Raw genomic sequence first — 24,341 nt, forward strand, 5'->3', positions numbered from 1 at the left:
AAATATTGTTTTTTTTCCAAATTTCCGCTATTTTTGCGCTTATATCGCAAAAAAAAAAAAAAAAACGGAGTCGTGAATAAATAACACCAAAATAAAGCTCTATTTGTGCGAACAAAATGATAACAATTTCATTTGGGTACAGTGTAGCATGACCGCGCAATTGTCACTGAAAGCGCTAGAGCGCTGAAAGCTGAAAATTGGGCTGGGAAGGAAGGGGGTGAAAGTGCCCTGTATTGTAGTGGTTAAACACACACTGCACAAAGAAATAAGACCAGAATAATCTTTTATTTATAGCATGATAAAAGTTTTGATATCAGTCTTAGTCTTACAAAAATAAACTCAAAAAGACATAAATGACACAGATAGGCCTAAAGGAGGCAAGCAACAATTATGAACAAATTACATATTTAATACCAGTACCATTTATAGCCCATTCTTTCTCCCTTTACTTTCCCCAACTGGTGTTCTGACATAAAATGCCAAAGGAAAGTCTCATGACGATGTGTTGAGCCAAAACTAATTTTCTTGCAGGATTTTTATTTTATTTTTTTGCTACAAAAACCCACTGGAGTAATCTTACCCAAAACGTGTTTTACAGTTTAGTAGACACCAGAGTGTTCAATCACCGAATGTCTTCTTGGATGTTCTAGGGGCTGTAGTGGTGAACTTGGACTTTTGTGGTCTCAACTCTCGCCAGAACGAGAGATATTCACTCTCTATTATGCATTTCTTGTTTATTACTTTGTAATAGGAGTAAGAAACCAAGGTCACGTGAGCAAAGTCCCAGGATATATGATGACAGGTAACAGCAGTCCTTTCAGGAGCCAGGACAAAGTTTTCAATTTGTGTAAGTTCTACACTGAAACTTCCCCTACATGGTTTACCCTATACAGAGTTCTCTACTTAAAGTGTTGAAGGAAGTTGAGGAAGGAAGTTGAGGAAAAAAGTTGAAAACGCACTTAACTGTAAACTCCTTCTGGAAAATTAGGTTAATATGTTATAAATGGGGGAAATGCCCAAGTTGCATAATTTAAGAAACTCATAAATATAAAAGAAACCCATACTACCACAAAGACATGCTTTGTAGCCATTGATAGAAGAACAAATCTTAAAATTATTTAAATAGATTATAAATCCCATTTACCAATGATTACACATCAAACCGGTGACATTCACCATCCCCTTGTTTTCCTGTAAAAGGTCAAGCGGCATGTGCTGAACTGATCACTATTGTCATCACATGAGAGGAAGGGAAGTGGGTATTTCCCTTTGCTCCTGGTAGCCAGAATGACAAAAGGAAAAGGGACAGTTGAATATGTACTGTTGGGGAATGAAGAGGGAACCCTAGCTTGAAATGCAAAGATTTACTCTAAAAAGAGCTTTAAAAAAAATGTAAAGCCATTTTAGGGGTCAGTTCCTATTCGTTTCCCCTTTAAGTTATTGTTTCTTTAAAAGGCACCCTGATAATGTAAAAAATAAATAATTCATAACACAAGTTCCCGCCACTTTTCTGGCAGCCCTCATCTCTTACCTTCCCTCAAATCTAGCAACGCAACCCCAGAAGACTTTTTTCCGGTCGACATTTCTGGGAGTATCGGATACCCGTCTCTTGCCTACTCTCATCTCAAAGTCACTACACAACACAGCTGAGGCATAGGGGTCTGATAATGGAATCAAGGCATGCAGCATGGTTCACTAGCATTCAACACCACTGTAAGTGTCAAATGGTATAGAGTTTTACTGAGGTTGCAGTGCTGGACCGGAGGGAAGGTAGCAAACAGTGGCTACTGGAGAGGAGAGTATATACCTATTTTGCAGGAAACTTATTTTACTATTTTATTTTTTTTAAGATGGACGGGATCTCTTTACTGTCCTACATTAATGTCTCTGCCTCCCAAATCATGCCCTAAAGATTAGAAGTAAAAAGCATAAGAGATTACTATACAGTCCCTACATACCTTAAGAACCCAAGTTGTTGTATGAAAATACTGAATCTTAAACAAGTCTGTGCTAGACTTGTTGGAAACCCCTAGTTTCACAGTTCGCAATGCAGTCACCTCTCAGCAGGTTGTGGAATTGGCCACACTGCATCCTAAGATTGGTGAGGAGGGGCAGAACTCTAGGGAGCACAGGACAGCATATGAAAGAAACTAATATTTACAGTGACTGTAATGTTCTTCTATTACTCCATTACATTGGTTCAAACTGTTAGTACAAGTTCATTTGAATTCTTTGCCATGTCTAAGAACCTCCCTCACCACAAAGCTTAGAAGCCATCAGAGCCGAAGGAGAACAAAAAAAACAAAACACAAAGACGCATTTGTCACAAATTTTTTGCTTTCTCATAGACGTTAGCTCACAAAAAAGCTGCACTAACATTAAGCAAAGTACAGATACTCTTTATACAACACAAAAAAAATATATTTCTGGGCATGTTATGCTAATTACAGATTTTTTGTCTTACATATGTATTTAACATAACATTACACATAAATAAATGTTCTTATTAACAGCGAAGACTTCTGATATATTACATTTAACACGGACGGCTTGGCATATGCCATATCCAGGTTAGTCTTTTTTTCTTTTAGCGTTATCCAGGATGATCAGCGGCAGAGAAGAGAGAGAGTGGACTCTGCAAGCATTTCTTATAATTACATTAATGGAATGAAGCACATCACAGAAGCAAAATCAAAGCCATGACATATGTGCAAATTCTGCCATGAAGGTTGTGAGTTGGCAGGGGAGGCGATTTCCCCACTCAATACTGCACACTAGAAATACACAGGTAGAGTAGCAGCAAGACTGGTGTATATTCTCTCATCAGACTGTGAGAGATGTCCCTGTGACTAAAGCTTCTTCAGCTAAAAGGGTTGGGTGGTTCATCTGGGTGAACAGCGGGAACAGTTTAGAACTCCTCATGAACGTTCCTTGCATAGTCCATCAGTTTACTGCCTGTAAAATACTCGCTGTACTTTAGGATTTCCTCTAGAGCCAAGTGGTGGTCTTGATTTTCATCTGCTACAGCGATCATCTGTTTGGCTTCATTCAAAGCGTTGTATTCATTCATTGGATCCATGTACTCCTGCAAAATGCAAATGAAAAAAATGTATTTGGTTTTAGATAAAAAAAAAATAATAATAATAAAAAAAAAGAAAAAACACAACAACAAGAGCTGAGATGCACTCTGCATGATCGGGGGTCAAAGCGAAGAATACAAATTACTTTTGAGAAGGGAAGGAAATAAAAAACGGACAAGCCTTGTGGGATATCAGGAAGAAATGTTTATTCTGACAGAGAAATTTGGACCACGCTTTCATCATTTTTTTTTGTTACTTTCTCTGAATCAACTGGGGGGTTTAGGTTTCTCTGGATGCAGTTGTTTCATCCATATTATTTTCTATTGGCTGAACTTGATGAATGTGTTCTTTTCAAGTTAACTTACTATGTAACAATCTATCCAAATGAGTCTACACTTGTTGGAGAGTGACCACACACACATTAGGCCAAGTGTGCCAATAAGATAAACCATTTGTAATAATCAAAAAGTAAGCAAACTCTATACAATCAAACAGTTCCAACATTTTAGCAGAAACTAGACTTTCTTCCTCCTTTCCTAATTGCTTGTGAAATAGGGCTGCAGCAGTTATTTGGTTCTGACTCCTCGTTTTGGTGTTAGTAATGAAATATTAAAGCTGAATTTCAGGCAAACATCTAAATGCACATTTGACAGACTTACTATTTAACCACTTCAGCCCCAGAAGATTTTACCCCCTTTACCGCGTCGCTTTAACTGGCAATTGCGCAGTCATGCAATGCTATACCCAAACAAAAGTTGCACCCTTTTTTCCCCACAAATAAAACTTTTTTTGATGGTATTTGATCACCTCTGCGGTTTTTATATTTTGCGCTATAAACAAAAAAAAAGAAAAAAGAACGACAATTTTGAAAAAAAAAAAATTTTTTTTTTGCTATAATTATCCCCCAAATTAAACCACTAATTTCTTGATCAGTTTAGATCGACATATATTCTTCTACATATTTTTGGTATTAAAAAAAAAAACAAAAAAAACAAAAAAAAAACAACCCCAAAAAAACGCAATAAGCGCATATCGATTGGTTTGCGCAAAACTTATAGCATCTACAAACTATGGGAAAGATATATGGCATTTCTATTATTTTATTAGTAATGGCGGAGATTTTTAGTGGTATTGAGACATTGTGACGGACACTTGACACATTTTTTGGACTATTGACATCTATACAGCGATCAGTGCTATAAAAATGCACTGATTACTGTGTAAATGTCACTAGCAGGGAAGAGGTTAACACTAGGGGCCAATCAAGGGGTTAAATGTGTGTTCCCTCAGAGTGTTCTAACGGTATGGGGATAGGACTGAGTAGGAGGGGAGACATATCATTGTTCCTACTTACTAGGAACAAACGACACGTGTCCTCTCCTCTGACAGCACAGGGATTTGTGTATACACACAAATTCCAGTGCTGACACTCATGCACGCAATCGTGACCACACGCATCGGGTCCCACCTGCAGCCACACGGTGGCCGAAAAAGGGAAGGAAGTACCCATATGGGATTTCGCCCAAGAGAGCCATTCTGCAATAGTTTAGCTGCATGAGCTGGTCAGGAACCAGTTAAGGGGACAGTTGATTCGCCAAAGGCTTAGTATTTTTTTCCCCCCATCCAGCCCTAAGATTACCAAGCTTTGCCACAAAGGACAGTCCTGGCATTATGAAAATGGGCCAGAGACCTATAGGACCCTCTTTGCCAAAGGAGCAGCAACAGACTGATGAGCTCATCTGTATCATTCTGCTCTCCCCTCCTATCAGCATGTTGCTTACACTGTATCAAACCTGACTGGGTCCTTGTGTTGCTACACAACTCCCCACACTGTCAGAGCTGCAAAAGGCCGACACCAGATCTGAATCAAGAGAGTTTACTCTGCTTGTGTTAAGAGGAATTTTTTGAATTACCTGTAAATTCCACATCATGGAATACAGTACAAGACCTTTGCAACCCATTCACATAGCATGGTTATAGCTTCATACCTCAAGAGGATTGGACACTGGCAAGTTTGACATGACCCCTGGGCACCTACCCAATAATGCTACCCCATACCACTCAATTTTGTAGCGAGAAATTCTGAGTAGCAAGGAGAGTTAGGGTGGGTGGCATGTGTCATGTAGTGTACTCTAAGATATGGAATTTGCAATCAAGTAAAAATTCTTCTTTTCTTAATTGTACAGTGCATTGTGAATTTATTCATAAATCAGAGACATCTCAAAGCAATGAATACAAGTGTGGCGCACAACCAGGGAATAGAATTGTGCCAACAGGCCAAAAAATGGGGTTCAGAGCGCCACTGCAAGAACCTTGCAGCAAAAAGCTGCATCGGCAGAAGATTGATCGTGCACCTGATAAAACTTTGAAAAAAATATTAACAGAAGAACAAGAGGTGGTCTTATTCAGTTGGGCAATAGAGGCTTGGGGCCTAAAGGCCTAGAATGCTCCAACAAATCTGGTGGATTGTGCGTGCAAGAGTACAAGGGGGGTGCTTGTTTAAGCGTATAAGCTCTAGCGATTATATTCCTTAATTAATAGATATAATCTATTGTCTCTGACAACATCCAGGCAATGTAGCAAGACCTCCTTTGGATGCTTAGGAGTAGGGCACAAAAATGCAGAACAATGTCCTCATTAAGATGGAATGCTGAAACTACCTTTAGAAGGAAGGATGGTCTAGGCACAGTGAAAACGAACCTTGGCACTACATTTCTTATGATGCTCATGCACTCTGAAATGTGGCAGAGCATCATGGGAAATATAGTTCCAAAACATCTGGAGTGCAAAGGTTTGCCACCACTGGACTCTGGGGCATAACACCCCCTTGTCATTGTGAAGTATGATTGGGAGGAGGGGCTGCTCAGATCATCTCCTGGGTACCCCGAGTTTTGAGAAGGATGACCAAAGGTGCCAAAATCCTTGTGAGCACTTTAGAAGCAGAGGATAGGCCAAAAGGCCACTGCAAGGCATAAGAAATAAAATTATAAATATCAAGGTGGTAGTTATGGCCTTCTCCTAGGACAGTGCAAAAATCGCATACTACTTATGAGTTAAAAATTAATCCAGCCTTCTCAATAGTGCTAATGTTGCATATGTTCTTATGTGTTAAATCACATTGCAAAAAATATCTACAAATTACTAAAAAATGTAGAAGAAACCATATGAAAATAAAATTAAATGAAATTAGCGACTGTGTACAATCAAAAGTGCTTACGTGCTATAGTGCAAAATACGTGCATATGGAGCCTATTGAGCTTATTTAATCTTCACACAAGAAAACATTTCCAAAAACATTTAAAAAAACATGAAATAAAAATCCGTTTGAAATTTTTTTGAAGAAAAAAAAAACAGAAAAACAAGTAAACAAAACAAAAACCCTCAGGAAATTTTTTTTTCTCAGAAAGTTTTTTCAGAAGAATTCCACAAAAGTTCAATAAAAGTGACTTGTGCTCAGTGCCTGGTGTATTCTGAATCACCACCGGTGCGTTTTCCGTGTGTAGAACAAATTACCGCACTCCCTGCCCCTACAGGGGTTAACTCGCCTCCACAGTGTAAGCCCCTGTGCCGCTGTATAAAGCTGGTCCGGTTAGTGTTCAGTTACTCCTCATTTCCTTTTTTTTCTCTTCTCTTTGCTCTGACCTCTCTCTGATTGGTCTCTGAATGGGAGGGTCTGCCTTCATTCATTCACCCTCCCATGATAAATAAGAATTCCAGACAAAATTCTTATTTTCACATGCAGAGGGGCTGTGCCCACACTTTATAGGCTAACTTGTCTTTTTTTTCCAGTGGCGCAAAAAAAAAAAAAAAAAAAAAAAAAAAAAAGCAGCAATCCCTCATGTCCAGTGGTGGACTGTTCTGGTTGTCCTCAAGTCTAGAGCCATGGGCATGATCACATCAGGAACAGTCCATGCACAAGACAGCTAGCATGGGGGGTTGCAGGAGCAACATGTTTTGCGGTCAGAGGATCAGTGGATTAGGCAAGTATATCTCCGCTCTCCTCACCCCCTAGACAAAAACAAACAGTTAACAAGCTTCAAGTAGTGCTAAAGCTTATATGGTCTTCTGGCAAGCTTGCTTAAAGTGACTGCTTAAAGCTTGAAGGATTTTCAAACTGCACACTCTGCTGTTACAAATTCTGAAACTGAAATGTACAAGGCCTAAAAGTAACAGTTAGTGTAGGGCGAGAGCTACGTAGGTATATATGCAGCACAGGTAATAAGAAATGTGACGAAGATACACAACTGGCCACAGCTATAGTAACAAGGACAATCATTTACTAGCACAGCTGTAATCACTGACCTCCAGTTCCTCTATGGTGACAATGTGATCATGGTTGGTATCAATCACGTCTTCAAACTCCTTCTTTCTGTCCCGCACCCAATCGTCATCGATATCTTGGGCCTGCTGGTTCTCAACTGTGCCCACAGGTAGAGAAATGAACTCTGAGAGGGTCAGCTTCTTATCGCCATCCTGATCTGAATGAAAGATAAATAAGAATTGTACGTTAAATAGTGCCAACAAGTACATCAAACTACATAATACATTACAAACCAATATGAACAATTCTAGACCATAACGTCATGAATATGAATAGGAAACATGATTTTATTCACTTGTCCATTTCTTCAAAAGGTTTAGATTTTTTTTGTTTGCGTTATTACTCAAAATCAATGAAGTGCCATTTTATTTATTAATCTCAGCAAGCAACCAAAGCTAAAGCAGCTTTAAAGGAACTGTGCTAAACTTTCAGTTTTAATCAGTTCATTTCTTTCCAGGTACAGTAAAACAAAAAATGTGTGCAAAGTCTTAGGCCTCATTCACAAGGGATAGTTTGGTCCAGTGGCAGAATCCACGGATTCTAGCAGCAGAAATTACAGGTGGTTGAACCTGTACAAAGCAATTGCAGGCTGACAGGAGCCACAGCGGTCTGTTGCTGTTTGCATGTAACCACACAGCCAGCGATTACCTGAAGATAGGGAGAGCTGGGTCAGTCTTCACCCACGATTAAAGCAGTAGTTAAAATAAAAACAACCAACTTCTCCCTGCAAATAAAGTACACAATGTGCTAGTATGCATCGCATACAAGCACATTATGAAATACTTACCTAAAAACTAAGCCCTCCAGCAGCACGCTATTACGGCTGACAAGGCTGTCATCTTCACCTGGTTTTCCTTCTGGGTTTTGAGGGCAACTGCCCTTTGATTGGCTGAGCAGCAATGATGTCACTTCTACGTGGCACAGCCCTCTCTATGGACAGCGCGGTGGACGATGCATGTTTAAAGAGATATTTACTGTACCTACAGGAAAGCCTTATGATAGGCTTACCTGTAGGTATAAATTACAAAAAAGCCATTACTACCACTTTAACATCCAAGCACGTTTTAACCAGTTAAGAACCAAGCCTCTAAAATTTGGTGTTTAGCAAAAAAAAATTTTTTTTTAACTTGTAGAAAATTTACTTAGAACCCCAAACATTATAGATTTTTCCTAACCCCCTAGAGAATAAAATGGAAGTCGTTGCAATACTTTCTGTCACATTGTATTTGCACACTTTTTTGGGGAAAAATACACTTTTTTGCATTAAAAAAAAATAAAACAGTAAAGTTAGCCCAATTTTTTTTTATATTGTGAAAGATAACGTTACACCGAGTAAATTGATATCCAACATGTCACGCTTCAAAATTGCACCCACACGTGAAATGGCGACAAACTTTTGCCCTTAAAAATCTCCATAGGGGACTGTTAAATTTTATTTTATTTTTTACAGGTTGCATGTTTTCAGTTAGAGGAGGTCTAGGGCTAGAATTGTTGCTCTCTAATGAGGGTGGCGATACCTCACATGTGTGGTTTGAACACCGGTTTCATTTGTGGGCGCTACTCACGTATGCATTAGCTTCTGCATGCAAGCTGGCAGGACGGGGCGCGTTAAGTTTTTTTTTTCTTAGTTATTTTACTTTTTATTTTTACACTGTTAAAAAAAAAATAAAAAAATCCTATTACAAGGAATGTAAACATCCATTGTAATAGAAAAAAAAAAAAGCATGACAGGACCTCTTCTGAGGTCAAAAAGACCTTAGAGATCAGCACTATGGCAGTAGTTTAGAAAGGATGAGAGGGGGTTTACATCCACTTTTGAAGTCAAGGGGTCAGCATGACAGCCAAAGACACAAGCCTTTTCAAGAAGGGAGGCCAGCAGCAGAGATTCTTTTACTATGGGGTGAAAGGAAGCATGTGGGAACTGCAAATGTTGTAGTCAGCAGGCGGAAGCCACACATTTGGTTTTCTTGTAACCTTTACTACATTCTGTTTCAACAATATGCAATGAAACCTAGAAAAATGGTATAGGTCTACTAATTAAGAAAGAGAGAGAAATGACAGATATTTACATAACACGTTAGTACAGCTGTGCACAATGTGGTTGAAGATTTCAGAAAGATGACTCATCAGATCTGCACAGAATGTAAAGTGGGGGGGGGGTCACTAGTTAAAAAATTATTTAAAACTGCACAGTAATAAGTATCATGCTACTGTATATTTCTTACTATTGTCCAATCACTAAAGAATGACAAAAGCCTTGTACACACTACTAGCTGAAAAAAACAAAAACAAATGACAGATCAGGCTGGAGCTGCTGTACTAACAATCTGATGCAGGTACAGCAATCTCCCCTTCTGTGCTCCGGTCTGATCATGACCGGTTGGCAGACCTTTTTCGAACAACCGGTTTCTGTTGGACCGGCTGCTGTACACACGGGGCCAAATGTTGGCCTTTTTCTTATTGAACCGGCCGCTGCCGCCCGACATTCAGCCTTTGTGTACTAGGCTTAAGGCCTTAGCAGAGGTCTTACTACAGGCAACAAGACAATCTATCTACTTGCACTGTTTCTCTGAACTTTCTTTGCTTTTCTGCCAGACAGATGGTGAGCAGCTTGTTATTTTCATCTACAAAAAGGGGGGTTATCGATACTACACATTTTCTGAAACATGGTGGATTATTTCTGTGCGCTATAGACGGTATTAAGCCCCATACACACGGGCCAAAAAATAAATAAATGGCGGACCGAACCAGTCGGCGCTTTCAGCCAGCCAATGGCAGAGAACGCTAGTTTGAGTCTTCCACTTTGTTAGAAACCCCATGTACAGCAGAGGTTATTGAAAGATTCATCCCATCACAGGCATGACAAGAGATGCACGTTCAAGAGTGTGACTGCAGATGTCCAACCCCACATCCACCACCAGCCCAGCCCAGGCCCTCCTGGGGGTGGGGGTGCAGATCACTCAAATTGCAAGAGACACACAAAATGGTGCCCTAAAATTTCTCATCTGATCCAGCGGACAAAAATAGAGTGAGACGGGCAGGACTTTGTAACCACAAAACATCATATTCCCAATTTGTGCCTGCTGTACCACGTGAGACAGTATCCTGTTCTCTTTGTATGGCTTCCTTTGTGTGAAATCCCTGGTGTTCCTGCAAGTCTCGTTGCTTTCATAATAAAAAAAACTGACCACACTAAGCAGGAGAGCACACAATGGTCAGTTCTCTAGCTATGCTGGGAATTTAGAGTGCTCTAATCCAATGATCAGATTTGTCCTGACACGCCTCCGCTGCACAGCCATTCACTGGGAAGCTCAGTGTGCTGCTCCCCCCCCCCCCAGCTCTTACGCAGCTGAGAACAGAGGGAATGTGATCACGTATAAAAAAAGAAGGGGAAAAGGGTATAAACTATTTTTATAGCTTTACAAAAATGTTTTGCCTTTCATTTCTATTTTAAATTGAATGGGTTGTTTGACAAGTTCAGTGTTTACAATCATTTTAAGCAGCACTGCAGGAGTTGGCCTGGGCCTATTATATCACAATCACTGCACATAGGCTGGCTGCCGTGCCTGTCTCATTTTACTGACTCACATTTGCAAATGAAAACAATATTTAAACAGTATGCACACTAAATCAAATAACCACAACACATAAAGGGCCTTGCTTTAGGCTCCATGCACACTGGACATTAAAATAACGTTATAAAAAAGACCAGTAGTGGCGTATGCGCGGCAGCTCACAAGATGGCCGCTGGCTGCTAGAGCTCCGCTCCACCACGGCCCCAAATTGAGAACCGGAGCCCTCGGAACGTCCCGCGGCGATCACCACCGGGCCTGTCAGATAGGCGATACCGCCCGGAACCCACGGATGTCGGTCTCGCACCCGCGGCGGAATCTCCTGGGGCAGATGTCAGCGTCAAACGTTCCTGTCAGCTATGCCAAGATGGCGGCGGCGGGACCTAGGACAACACACAGCGCGGATCTCGCTGAGGAGTCCATAGCTGACCAGGACCTGGCCCCTCCATGCTCCCCAGGTACAGACTTTCCTCCTCTCCCCCAGGCAGTCTCTCCTGCTTCCACAGAATCCCTGCTAGGCAGACTGGACAGGGAACTTCCTTCCACCCCCATGCTGGATCCTCACACAGGCATGCTTCTCTCTCATGCTGAAACAGATACTGCAGCCCCCACTCCCAATGACTTTCCCTCTATGATGGAAGCTTTTTCTCAACTTCTAGCCAAAAGCCTGGCAGAAAATGCGGCACAGATTACTGCATCCATACATTCTGATTTGCAGCACATAGGAGTGAGAATGGATACTATTGAAAAGAAAGCAGATCAGGCAGTAGTGCGAATTAATCAGAATACAGCCAGATTACAGGATCTGCAGGATCAGCTTGAAACCGCATGCGCAAAGATCGACGACCTCGAGAATAGATCGAGACATTACAACTTTAGGATCAGGGGACTTCCAGAAACCGAGAAAAATGTCCCTGCTGCTGTGAAGCGGCTGATTAAGGACTTAATACCTGACATTACTGAGCAACGTCTGGAACTCGACAGGGCGCACAGGGCCCTACAGCCTCCCCGTTCAGATGGCCTCCCTAGAGACATTATTGTTAAACCACACTTTTATTCTGTAAAGGAAGAGGTTATGAAAAAGGCTAGGTTCTCAGACAACCTCAAACTGCTGGGACATAAGATTCAAATTTTTACTGATTTGTCACCATATACGGTACAGAAAAGATGCGCCCTCAAGCCCCTACTTCAAATCCTGGCGGATAAGCAGATCCCTTACAGGTGGTCTTTTCCTCTTCGCCTTAACTTCTCTTATATGAATAAGAGTCATGGATTCTCCTCGTTTGCTGACGGTGAGAGACTTTTGTTACAGCTGGGTTTGATTCCTCAAGACCCATCCTCCAGGCAAACCTTCAGAGGGACTCCGGCTTCCTCCAAGAGGCCTCCTCCAGCCAGTCCTCTTCAACCAAATTGGCTACAACAGCATTCCAAACGTTCCAAAGAAAATCTCCCGCCCTGATGTGGAATCGTCTACAGAAGAATGGATCTATGCTCCTGATTTTTGTCAAAAACTCCCCTTTTTTCTTTCGGTCTTCGGCCACCTCCGGAACGGTCCAGTGACCCCCACTGAGTCTCCCTCCTTTGGCTCTGGTCCCTTTACCTGATCTAATCAATTTTTATCCCTTTTTTTTTCGTTGCTATTTGACTGGTGGACTCAGGAGGGGGGGGTGTATTGGAGGGATTGAGGGGTCTTAGCTCTTGGGGGGAGGTTGGGAGGGTGGGCTGTGAAAGTTTTGTTCATCTAAGGTTTTACAAGACTCTAGAAGATCGTATTTATCCTGACCTGGGGTTCACTTTACCTCTCTCTACTTTACATTTGTTACTCTGGGTTTTCCCTGTCAGGAACCTCGGCTTTCGGGCCAGGCTGGCACACCTTTTTCTGCTGGCGACTCCTGGGGGAGGTTTTTGGCAGACGGGGTCCCTGATGTTGTAGCGGGCAGCCTGCCCCAGCCCTATGCCCGGCTGGAGTGGGCTGACTCTGGGGAAGTGGGGACATGGGAGCGGTTGGACCTACTGAGTAGCTATCTTGATTGAAATCTCAGTGACCAGTAACAGGGTTCTGTTATTTGTACTTTTCTTTTTTTTTTTTTGCTTCTTTACTGGTGGTTAGTACTATTTTAGATTTGTTCTTCATCTCAGGGACGTTCTGCATATAAGTGTTCTTATGGGCTTTAGTTACAGCCCTCATTTTCTTGTTTTAGTTCTCCGGTTACTGGGGCTGTGGTGGACCCAGTGCACCTCCGACAGGTTTCCAGAGCACCTCTAGTGCCCTTGGGAACTCTACTGGTGGTCCTATAATTAGGACTAACCGGTCCTCTTAGATTACAGGGACGGAATGACCCATACATTCCGCCCGAGGGGTGGGAAGGGGTTTGGGGACCCCAGATTTCATTGGGTAACGTTTTCGGTAAGGTATATGAATACATTTGATGTCACACAGGTGTTATTAACATTGTCTCTTTCTTCCCTTTCTCTTTCTTCCTTTTCTCTTTTCACCTCTTTTCTATGGCTCCTCTCTTTTGCTCAATTTTGCAGTACCTGGATCCCTGACGGACCGTGGTCTTCCTTCCCAGGCCCCAGCGAGTTGGCTCCCACTTTGCTCCTACTCCTCCAAGTAGCACGGTTTCGCTACACGGGTAAGAATGCTGCCTACAAGCTAGCCTCTACACACATTTTTCATGACTAGTCCCACCAATTCTGCTCCCACTCTCAAAATCTTTTCACATAACACTCAGGGACTCAACTCCCCTGTCAAACGTAGGAAAATGTTTCAAAGTTATCGGTCTATGCATGCAGATGTTCTCTTATTACAAGAGACTCACTTCCCAGCTTCATATAATCCTACCTTTCTCCACCAACACTTCCCCCAATTTTTTCTATCCTCCGCAGCAAACAAAACAAAGGGGGTGGCCATATGCCTGGCCAAGCATATTAATCTCTCACACCATGAGACTATAGCGGACCCGCTGGGAAGATACATTGTGGTATCAGGGAAGATTGCTGGAGAAATGTATACTTTTATATCTTACTATGCCCCCAACAAAGGGCAGAGGGCTTTCTTTGACTCCTTACTTTATAAGATTAAACCTCATCTTAGGGGTACTATTATCCTTGGGGGAGACTCGAACATTGCTTTTGATTCTTCCTTGGACAAATCGGGTAATGGCTATCAAAAACCCAGACATCCGCCTAGACAGAGCGTTAAGATCGCCCAATTACTTCACTCGGCGGGCCTGATTGATATTTGGAGGGAGGTCAACCCCCGTACAAAAGATTACACGCACTTTTCGGTGCCCCATAATACTCTGGCCAGGATAGACCACATCTTTGTCCGCCCCACATCGATCCCCCTTGTCATTTGCTCTAAGATTGTGGATACTCCATTATCCGATCACTCAATGGTCACTCTGTGTATAAACAGGCCAATGGGGGCGGGGTCCCCTCCTCGCTGGCAGCTACAGGAATCCCTTTTAAGCGATCCTGCCCATTGTTCGGTTATTGAGGGCTTTATTCAAGACTATTTCCGTAACAATACGACTGATGACGTTTCCCCTATGACGATCTGGGCGGCTCATAAGACAGACAGTTGTTAGGGGAGAAATCATCAAATTATCTGCAAAACTTAGAGCGGAACATAAAGCTGACACGATAAAGCTGACTGATGATTTCCGATCGTTGGCTAGGCTTCACAAGCGTCACCCTACTCCGGCCTCCCTCGCTCAACTGGATAAGGCTAGGACCTTATTGAATTTGCACTTAACGACAGCAGCGGAAAGACATCTTAGATGGACAGGTGCTAGATTTTATAGTCAACGAGATAGGATCGGTTCCAAACTTGCTGTTAAACTAAGCCCCAAACACCGCATCTTAGCTTTTCCTAAAATTAAACTGCCATCGGGAGAGTTATCACAGAATCCAGAGAAAATCATGGAGGCCTTTCTTCAGTTTTATGCTAAACTTTATGAAAAGTCACCCGATCTCTCGGGATCGACTCGGAAGACCTTCCTAGATTCCCTCCCACTGCCCTCCCTGACTACTGATCACAAAGACCTCTTGGAAAACCCGTTTACCCAGGAAGAAGTGTTACATACAATCAACTCTTTGAAAATAGGCTCTTCCCCCGGTCCAGATGGTTTTTCTACGGGTTACTATAAGAAGTTTAGCTCCACCTTAGCACCTCACCTGGTCTCCCTATTCAACTCCCTTGGGAAGGGGTCACCTCTGAGTTTAGACCTTAATTCGGCCTATATTTCGGTAATACCCAAACCAGGCAAGGACATCAGTGAAGTGGGAAACTACCGTCCTATATCTCTCATGAATAATGACATTAAAATTATGACTAAGATATTGGCCAATAGGTTAGCGAGCTTTATTCCCTCATACATACATAGAGACCAGGTGGGTTTTATTCCCGGGAGACAGGGCCCGGACCAGATAAGACGGTCCATCGATGTCATATCTCTCCTCAATTCCCAATGGGATGGAGGTCCCCCTCAGGAAGGGTTCCTCCTTTCGATCGATCTACACAAAGCGTTCGACTCGATCGACTGGGATTATTTATCGGATATCCTGCACAGATGGGGCTTTGGCCCTTCTTTTCTTAATCTGATCAATTCACTTTACTCCACCCCTTCCGCCCAAATACGCTTGATGGGTAGATATTCTGCCCCGTGCCACATTAGAAGAGGTACTAGACATGGCTGTCCACTCTCCCCCCTGCTGTTTGCAATTGCCATAGAAACCCTAGTGATAGCTATCCGGACGAACCCTGACATTCGGGGGGTGGTTTGTGGGGACCAGATTCATAAATGTGCATTATATGCAGATGATCTCCTTCTGTATATTACCTCTCCCCTAATTTCTTTACCAATGATCTACAAAGTGTTAGGTAAGTTTAGTGAGATTTCTGGACTTAGAGTTAACATGCATAAATCGATGGCATTGAATGTTAACATTCCGCCGGACCGCCTTCTGCAGCTTGTTAGAAACTTTGATTTTGTGTGGGCTCCCAAAGAAATCTCTTATCTGGGGATCAAACTGACTCCTAACATCAAAGATCTGTTTAATGCAAATTATCCCCCTATGTTAGCCAACTGCAGAAGAGATCTGGATCAGTGGTCGAGGTGTGGTCTGTCTTGGCTAGGTAGGGTGCATGCTGTCAAAATGACGCTCCTTCCCCGTACTCTGTACTTGTTTCGGTCTCTTCCCATAGCGGTCCGAAAACAGTTCTTTAACAAATTACAATCTGAGATCATTCGCTTTGTCTGGGGGAATAAGGGTTACCGATGCCCATCTAGAATTTTGCTTCGCTTGAAATCTCAAGGAGGGTTGGGTCTCCCTGATCTTTGGAACTATTATCTAGCAGCACAGTTGTCGCAAATTTCTCTGGTCTTCTCCAAGGGCCCAAAACCGGATTGGCTTTCTATGGAGAGGAAAGCAGTCCCCCTTCACACGATAGACTTCCTTCTTTGGTGTGATCCGAAGGCGCGACCAGCCATCATGTCACCTACACTATCCCACTCTGTAGCCCTTTGTTCAAAGCTATTCAAACGTAATACTCTGACCTCTCCACTGAAACCGCTGGCCCACCTATTTAACAATTCCAATTTCCCGCCTGGGTTGAACATTCAGGCTTTCAAATGGTGGACTGACAAAGGGCTATATCGCACAGGCCACTTTCTTTCTCCTGTGGGTCCCCTGACCCTTTCTCACTGTAGAAAGAAACTGGAAATGCCAGATACGGAATTATTCAGATTTTCCCAAATATCTCATTTTTTAAAATCAATTTGGTCTGATCAACAGACACCCCCCTCCATCACACCTTACGAAAACTGGTGTGTTAATACTTCGGACCAGAAAGGCAGCATCTCTCTGATTTACACAGCGCTCCTGACAAGGATGGGAAAGCCAACGTACGCTCGGGCCTGGGAGGAGGACGCGGGAAGCTCATGGTCCCTGACTGAGTGGTTCCAGGCAGCTACACGTTCTTTTAAAAGGTATTTATAATATTTCATTAATAGAAGCCAGCTTTAAAATTTTATTCCGTTGGTATTATGTCCCCGCTAGATTGGTACGGATGTACCCAGGTACTTCATCCCTATGCTTTAGAGGCTGCGAGTTGGAGGGTACTATGATACATATATGGTGGACCTGCCCACATATCCGTTCATTTTGGCAGAAAATTTTCCGTACCATCAACATAGTATCCGATACCACTGTACATCCTAACCCAAATGTAGCTCTTCTTAATCAATACATCCCCAACCTATCCATATAAACAGAAACTTGCCTTCTTCATATTGTTGGGAGCTAAAACTACGATAGCGAAGGCCTGGAAGAAGCCTACGGTCTCTTTCCAGTGTTGTAGAAGGAAAATCTCTTGGATTATGTCGCAGGAACACCTAGTGGCTAAATTGAACGATAAGGTTGAGAGCTTTTATGCCACCTGGGATCCCTGGGCTGCTTATTGCCACTTTCCCCTTAGACCTGGCTTGTCATGTTGATTGTAGATACACAAGTACTACCCTCTCTGTTTCTATTCTCCTTTTCGCTCTTTTTCCCACGTTTTCTTCTTTCCTCTCTTGGGGGGTATTTTTACCTCCCTCTCTATTTGTTCTACAAAACTTGTTATGACACCCACACACATTAGAGGGTCAGAGGTGGGTTAGGGGGTTGGGGGATTACAGTCTGACCTCCTGCCTATCTGTACTTATAAAACAGTTTATCTACCTTTGACTTGGTGGCCCAGGAAGCCCGTTATGTGGACAAACTCTACCAGTGGGGGGTGGGTTTGGTGGGGGGTTTCGGGGCGCTCTCTGGGAGTTCTAGGCTCTCACACAGTTAGCTCCCATTGGGGTGGGGGGGGGGCCTGGACTCTCAGGGGTCGCTCTGGGGCCTTAAGCCGGATCCCCCGTTTTTTTAGTTTTTATTATACTTCTGGTTTCCTGGACCGGATTGACCTGTATTGGAAGGGTCTCCCCTGACAGTTCAGACCATTTTGAGGGTGTTCATGGATACGTTATGTTTTGCTGAGTGTGTGGCTGTCTCATGGTATTCTGTATGTTTAAATTACACGTATTTCATTTGTTTAGAGGTACATGTGTACCGGCTGACTTTCTGTTATATGATTCTTTATTATAATTGAGCCATTGCTATTCTGTTTAACTATGAAAAAACAATAAAACTTTCTTAAAGTTAAAAAAGACCAGTAGCTTTGCAGTGAGTCTTTCAACATTTAAAGTTTTTTGCAATAGCGTTTTTCCGTGTTAGTGTTTCTTTTTTCAATTTATTTTTTAATGGATCAAAAATGTGCATGGACACATAGGATAACAAAAAGGGGAATTTATGGGCTGTTTAAAAAAAAAAAAAAAAAAAAAAGCCCAAAACTCCAAAAAAACAGCCGTTTATGAGCTCCGGTGTGCATGGAGCCTTAGGCCTCATTCAGATGAGGAGGATCTGCTTGCACAGAGTCCGCCAGCTCAGCGGGAGAACTCTCCGTTGATCTCCGCTGAGCCGGCGGATGACAGGTCCCTCTCTGCTCACTGAGCGGGGAGGGGCTTGTCGAGCGCCGCTGGATTCTATGGAGAGATCGGATGAAAACAGATAGCAGAGGCAAACGTAGATCGGACCGGGTCGGATGTCAGTGGACGTCACCGCTGACATCCGTCGCTCCATAGACCAACATGGAGCGCCTGTTCGGGTCTGCTGTCAAAACTGACAGGCGGATCTGAACGGTCCGACAGTGTGAAAGGGGCCTTATAGTTAAAAAGTCAAACAGGCATCATAATAAAGGTTGAGCATGACTAAAAGGTTAACTAGGTGCTTTACACCAACTTTTGAAGAAATGATGTGTAGTCTGCCTTTTCTTTTTTTTTTACTTTTTAGATTCGTTTTTTAGTACAATACAAAACAATGCACATAACAACCATAACTTAGTCTCAGGCACACAAAGCAATGATATTAGACAGTAATAATGTGGCCTTGAAGACTGTACCACCAGAACATAAGTTAACAGGAACCGGTATGTGACAGACCATGCTGGTAAATATTTCCAGGAACAGAAAAGAGCCCTATGGACACATTAAGCCGCTCTTAATAATAATAATAATATATGAAGTAATCAACCATCCACTGCTGTCAAGGGCTCAGCCAGCCATTTAGCCCAAACTTTGTCGTACTTTTTGGGGCAACCCCTATGAGTATATGTATCATTGTAATATGGTTGGGCATTATTAACTTGTGATTCCCAGTAGGGAATGGAAGGAGGGAATCTTCGTTTCCAGCAGAGCACAATAGCTTTGCCTGCATAAAAGAGCAGGAGACCGGAAATATTTCTAGGAAATATATCCTCTATGAGGCCTAGCAGGCATATCTTTGGGAAAAGGGCAATGGGGGTAGTAGCCAGCGAGTTTATTTCTGATAGTACTTGTGTCCAAAACTGAACTATGTGAGGACAGGCGCAGAATATGTGCAAAAAGTCCCCTTGAGGGTGGGTACATCGCCAATAGGCTGGAGAATGAATAGGTCCTATTTTATGCAGTCTATATGGTGTAAGGCGAGCCGCCCTGTGAACAATTTTAAAATTGAATGAGATGGTCCCGTAGGGAGAACAACATTTTAAAAGGAAAGCCCCATACGTCCTTCCAGTCCCCATGGTCCAACTCAGGAACATTATTAACCACTTTCAGACCGGACCATTTTGCTGGTAAATGACCAGAGGTCTTTTTACACTTTGGCACTGCGCTGCTTTAACTGGTAATTGCGCGGTCATGCAATGTTGTACCCAAACAAAATTTGCGTCCTTTTCTTCCCACAAATAGAGCTTTCTTTTGATGGTATTTGATTGCCTCTGCGATTTTTATTTTTTGCGATATAAACGTAAAAAGACCGCAAATTTTGAAAAAAAATGATATTTTCTAATTTTTGTTATTAGAAAAATCCAATAAACTCAATTTTAGTCATACATTTAGGCCAAAATGTATTCAGCCACATGTCTTTGGTAAAAAAAAAGTCAATAATTGTATATTTATTGGTTTGCGCAAAAGTTGTCACATCTACAAACTAAGGTACGTTTTCTGGAATTTACGCAGCTTTTAGTTTACGACTGCCTATCTCATTTCTTGAGGTGCTAAAATGGCAGGGCAGTACAAAACCCCCCCAAATGACCCCATTTTGGAAAGTAGACCCCCTAAGGAAATTGATAAGAGGCATGTTGAGCCCATTGAATATTTTATTTTTTTGCCTCAAGCGATTGAATAATGACAAAAAAAAACACCCATGCGATCCGATTCTGCTGCGGGCCAAAAAAAGGGTCCCGTGCGAATTTGCGGCGGGTGCGGCGAATGGCTGAACTCGAATCGCACAGAGATCGGATGTGATTTGCACTGCAGTGCGGTGCGAATCACATTCGTTCTCATAAACCGCTGCAATGTGAACCCAGCCTTAGTGACACTGGCGACGGGGGGTGATCACGGGGTTAAACCTTTATTGGGGGGGTTAGGGGGGTACATTAGAACTAAAGGGGGCTAACTCTAACTGCCCTAACAGTTATTACAGTCACAAATGACACCAATGCAAAAAAAAAAGAAAAAAAAAAAGAAAAAAAAAAAAATGACATTGGTGGCACTGTGACTGGGGGGCAGGGGTAATTGGGGGGGTGATCGGGGGGTAAAGGGGGGGTGTGAGTGTGCCTGGCATGTTCTACTGTGTGTGTAGAGTGTTGGTGCAACTCACCGATCCGCTCTCCTTCGTGTCGGAACGGAAAAAATACCGACACGGAGGAGAGAATACATCACTTCCTCTCCTGTGTTTACATTACAGGAGAGGAAGTGATGTCACGGGGGATTTCTATTCGTCGGGAGCGATCGCGAGGGGGTGGCCATGAATGAATGCGATCGGGCCCCCGACCCGCGGGAGGCAAGGGACGTACATGTAAGCCCTTATGCCTGCCCGTGCCATTCTGCCGACGTACATCGGCGTGCGGCGGTCGGCAACTGGTTAAACCAGCACTGATGAAATGCAGATAGCTCCGGAGAGGACACTAGGCATAAAGAATGGAGGTGGGCTGTTTCTGAGCATTCATAACTAGTACATTTTTTCCCCAAGTCAGAGGTCACCATCTGGGCCTCCCCTGACGGGAACGGACTTCTGAAATCATGGGACAGTTGTAGATATCTAAATGGGTGCGTTGGGTGGAAATTGTGGTTGGAAACAAAAAAATCAAGGGGGTAAAGTGTTGGATCCAACATGGCATCTTTCACTAATTTGACGTTAAATTTGGTCCATGCTACAGGCTCTAATTTTACCTTATCATTGTGGCACAGGTTATCATACCAGGAAACTTTTAGAAGTTAGCAAGTCTGCAATTGGATGCTACAAAAAGGCAATAGTGGCACATAAAGTGTGTTGTGCTGATATAGGGCATTAGTAGGGATGCAACGAACGGGTTTTTTGGTTCCGAAACAGATACAGAAAACCAAAAATGACTTTTAAAAAAAATTTTTTTATATAAAATAAAAATGTATTTTTATATTTTAAATAAAACGTATCACTTTTTTAAGACCAAGTACCGATACTTTTTTTCCCCAAGTACTCGCGGATACCTTTCATGTCATGCGAAAGTGGCACGTGTGAGTTTTTTGTTTTCATATATTTGTAGCGTTGACATCCTTGTTTATTGATGTGATTATGCATGCTTTAATGTGAGGTATATGGACATTACTGTAGTTTCGCACTAGAGCCCCTAGTGACCAAATATGGGTAATGCACCTATTTATCATTTACCTCAGAACAACCTCATTACTTGTACAGGAAGTGACCGTTTGTTTGGATTCTGAAGGTTGACCTCATTACCCAGGAGTCCGTGTGTGACCTACCCATGAACACTCTCTTACGCAGTGCATGTTGGGTAGGGGATTTAAGGGAGAACAGCGGCAATTTTAGGTCTCTTGGGACCACGCTACCTGCCTGTACGGATCTGTGGAGGGGTGTCCCGAGAGGCAGCGGCCGACAGCCATCGCAGAGCGCCAGCCTGTTTGTTCTTGTGAGGTGACCTGACAGAGCCTGAGAGACGGTAGCCAGATTGAGAAGACCAAAGACATTCAGTGGAGAATCGGATCGATTCGGCGGAGCGATACAGAGCATCTGGCCCAACGACAAGCGACAATCACCGGACCAAAGTGATCATAGGAAACTCTGATCCAGTTGGCGAGCACGTTACGACCCACCGTAATCTTTGCACGCAGTTAGACTCACATACAAGCCTCACTGGAATCTGCAGCTGAACGGAGGTGTAGCAGAGCCACTGGCACTGAGCAGGCTTGGGGCCTATTTACTTTGGCACCTCAGCGCATGTAACCAAGTTACTAGAATTACACCAGGAGCATTTCAGCTTAATCTTCCACATTACTTTGGATTACAAATACAAAGGAGTGACTTGAGCTAGGGAAGAAAACCCCTGGATTGAAGTACTTTAAGTGAGGCCTCATGTATATCCTTTAAAAGCAAGGGGAGCTCCCAGGTTCATATCAATAGAATCTCTATCTCTATATATTCTGTCATATTGAAATATATTGTGCTGCTGTCCTATGTTGGGATTACTGTAACCACCTGTTGAAACATTTACAGTAAACAATATTTTTGGTCAAGTATCCAGTTGTGTGGTGTATTGCTTTTCCCCACCAGGCGGAGCCAGTGAATCCTGAAGGTACAATACAGGTACTATGCATTGTTGTATATTGTACTGTGTTACACTGCACCACAGCTGTGCCAAGGGGATTGAGCCAAGATAGTGGGGTTTCTAGGTAGAGTGCAGGCCCAATTAAAACCAGCAGCTCCTTCGGGGGTAAGTGCTACATATTTTTTATGTTTTTACAATGCTCTTTTTTTTGGGAGGGGGGGGGGGGGGGGTGGATGGGGTCAGTGTGTTTTTTATTTTAATTTTTATTATATTTTACAACTCTTTTTCTTTTTCAATTATTTTTCAGTCTTTTTAAAAAAAATTTTTTTTAGCCCTGTTGAGGGGCTTTGGTGAGAAATCAGGGGTCTTGAGACCCCTAACATCTCCCCTTTGAGACAGAGAAAGGGATTGAGGATAAGAATTCTCCAGTCCCTTTCTCTGCAGCCTCAGCTGCACTGAAAATGAATGCAGGTGAGACAGGGGCTCCTCTCCATTCATAAACAGACATCGTAATCACAAGTTATAATGTTTCAGTTATGTGAATAAACAAAGTCAGTAATCACTGATTCTGTTCATTCGTAAAAGAAAGGAGCTGGGTTTACCAACTCCTACCTCCACTCTCCAACCTGAGAGATCGAGGAGAGGGGGCGGAGGGGGACTGGTTGGAGGATAAGGGAACAGTCAGCCGTGATCGGTGTGGTGGGGCAGTTACAAGCAATCACCAATATCCCTAGATAAAGCAGCTGAGGGGTAGAGAGATTGCGACGAGGAGGGGAGGAGGAGGTAGTAGAGGACTGTGGCACCTGAGACTGACCCCGCCCCTTTCGGTGTGGGCTGATTTTTGCTATCGGCCGATACCAAAAACATAATTTTTGGATGATAATTTTCGGCGGCCAAAATGTCGGTGCACCTCTAGGTATCAGTCCTGCTGCATAGAACACTCCAAAACAGAGGCAAGGATTCAGGTGTGCTAAATGTGTTATAGCAAGCTGAAATATGGGGCCGATAATGACAGGGGAAAAAAGTTGTCACAAAAAAGGAGAGAGATCGAGAGAGTAAGGATGGAAGAAAGGGAACCTATGTGCCAGAATCTCACATTTACTGCTGCATTTTCGTGATAAAAAAAAAAATTCTGTGCATTTTAAAATATATAGCATATAAGTCAGTAGGGCCCTGTGACAGACCTACCCAGGACAGAGGCTTTTGGAGGGGACTGAATGCTAGCCTCTTGTTTACCGATCATGGGCCCTGGCATTTGGGGGAACGGTGCTCTTTGTGAGGTTGTGAGGTGGTGTTACTTTGGATTCAGGTCCATATCCCCCCCAAGACACACATACTGTGGAAACACTGTATATGCCATATTAGAAATAATGATTGATAATCACTGTTGGATGCTGTCAACAACTCCAGCCACCTGTCTGTTGTCTTCTATAATGTAAATAAGTCTAGTCTGATTTGCCACAGCTTCTAAGAATCTTTCACCCATTGTTGTTGGTGATAATTAAACCCTGCACTTATATGAAGGAGTTCTGTGTTGAGATGCATGATAATGTGTAGTGAAGTTAGGGATTCACATCGGCTGCTTTAAGGGATTAGTTAATTAGCTCTTGTTAATTTATGTTTCTGGTAACAGGTTTATTGTTAGAGTAATATCAGCGGTGGGGGGGGGCCTCCTCTTTTCCTGAATATAA

General features: G+C 42.9%; 1 protein-coding gene across 1 annotated transcript in view; it reads right to left on the minus strand.

The window, feature by feature from the left end:
- Window positions 1–266: 266 nt before the first annotated feature.
- Window positions 267–24,341, minus strand: part of SDF4 (stromal cell derived factor 4) — a 75,835-nt gene continuing 51,760 nt past the window's right edge. Inside the window, exons 6-7 of the mRNA XM_077457572.1 lie at window positions 7,383–7,558; window positions 267–3,085 (exon numbers count right to left, since the gene is read on the minus strand). Coding sequence (XP_077313698.1) covers window positions 2,909–3,085; window positions 7,383–7,558 — 353 coding nt within the window. The 3' untranslated portion in view covers window positions 267–2,908. The remainder of the gene's footprint in view (window positions 3,086–7,382; window positions 7,559–24,341) is intronic.

The sequence above is a fragment of the Lithobates pipiens genome, unplaced genomic scaffold (genome assembly GCF_037356315.1).
Source record: "Lithobates pipiens isolate NorthernLeopardFrog02 unplaced genomic scaffold, aLitPip1_a1.2 Scaffold_27, whole genome shotgun sequence".
NCBI classification, from domain to species: Eukaryota; Metazoa; Chordata; class Amphibia; order Anura; family Ranidae; genus Lithobates; species Lithobates pipiens.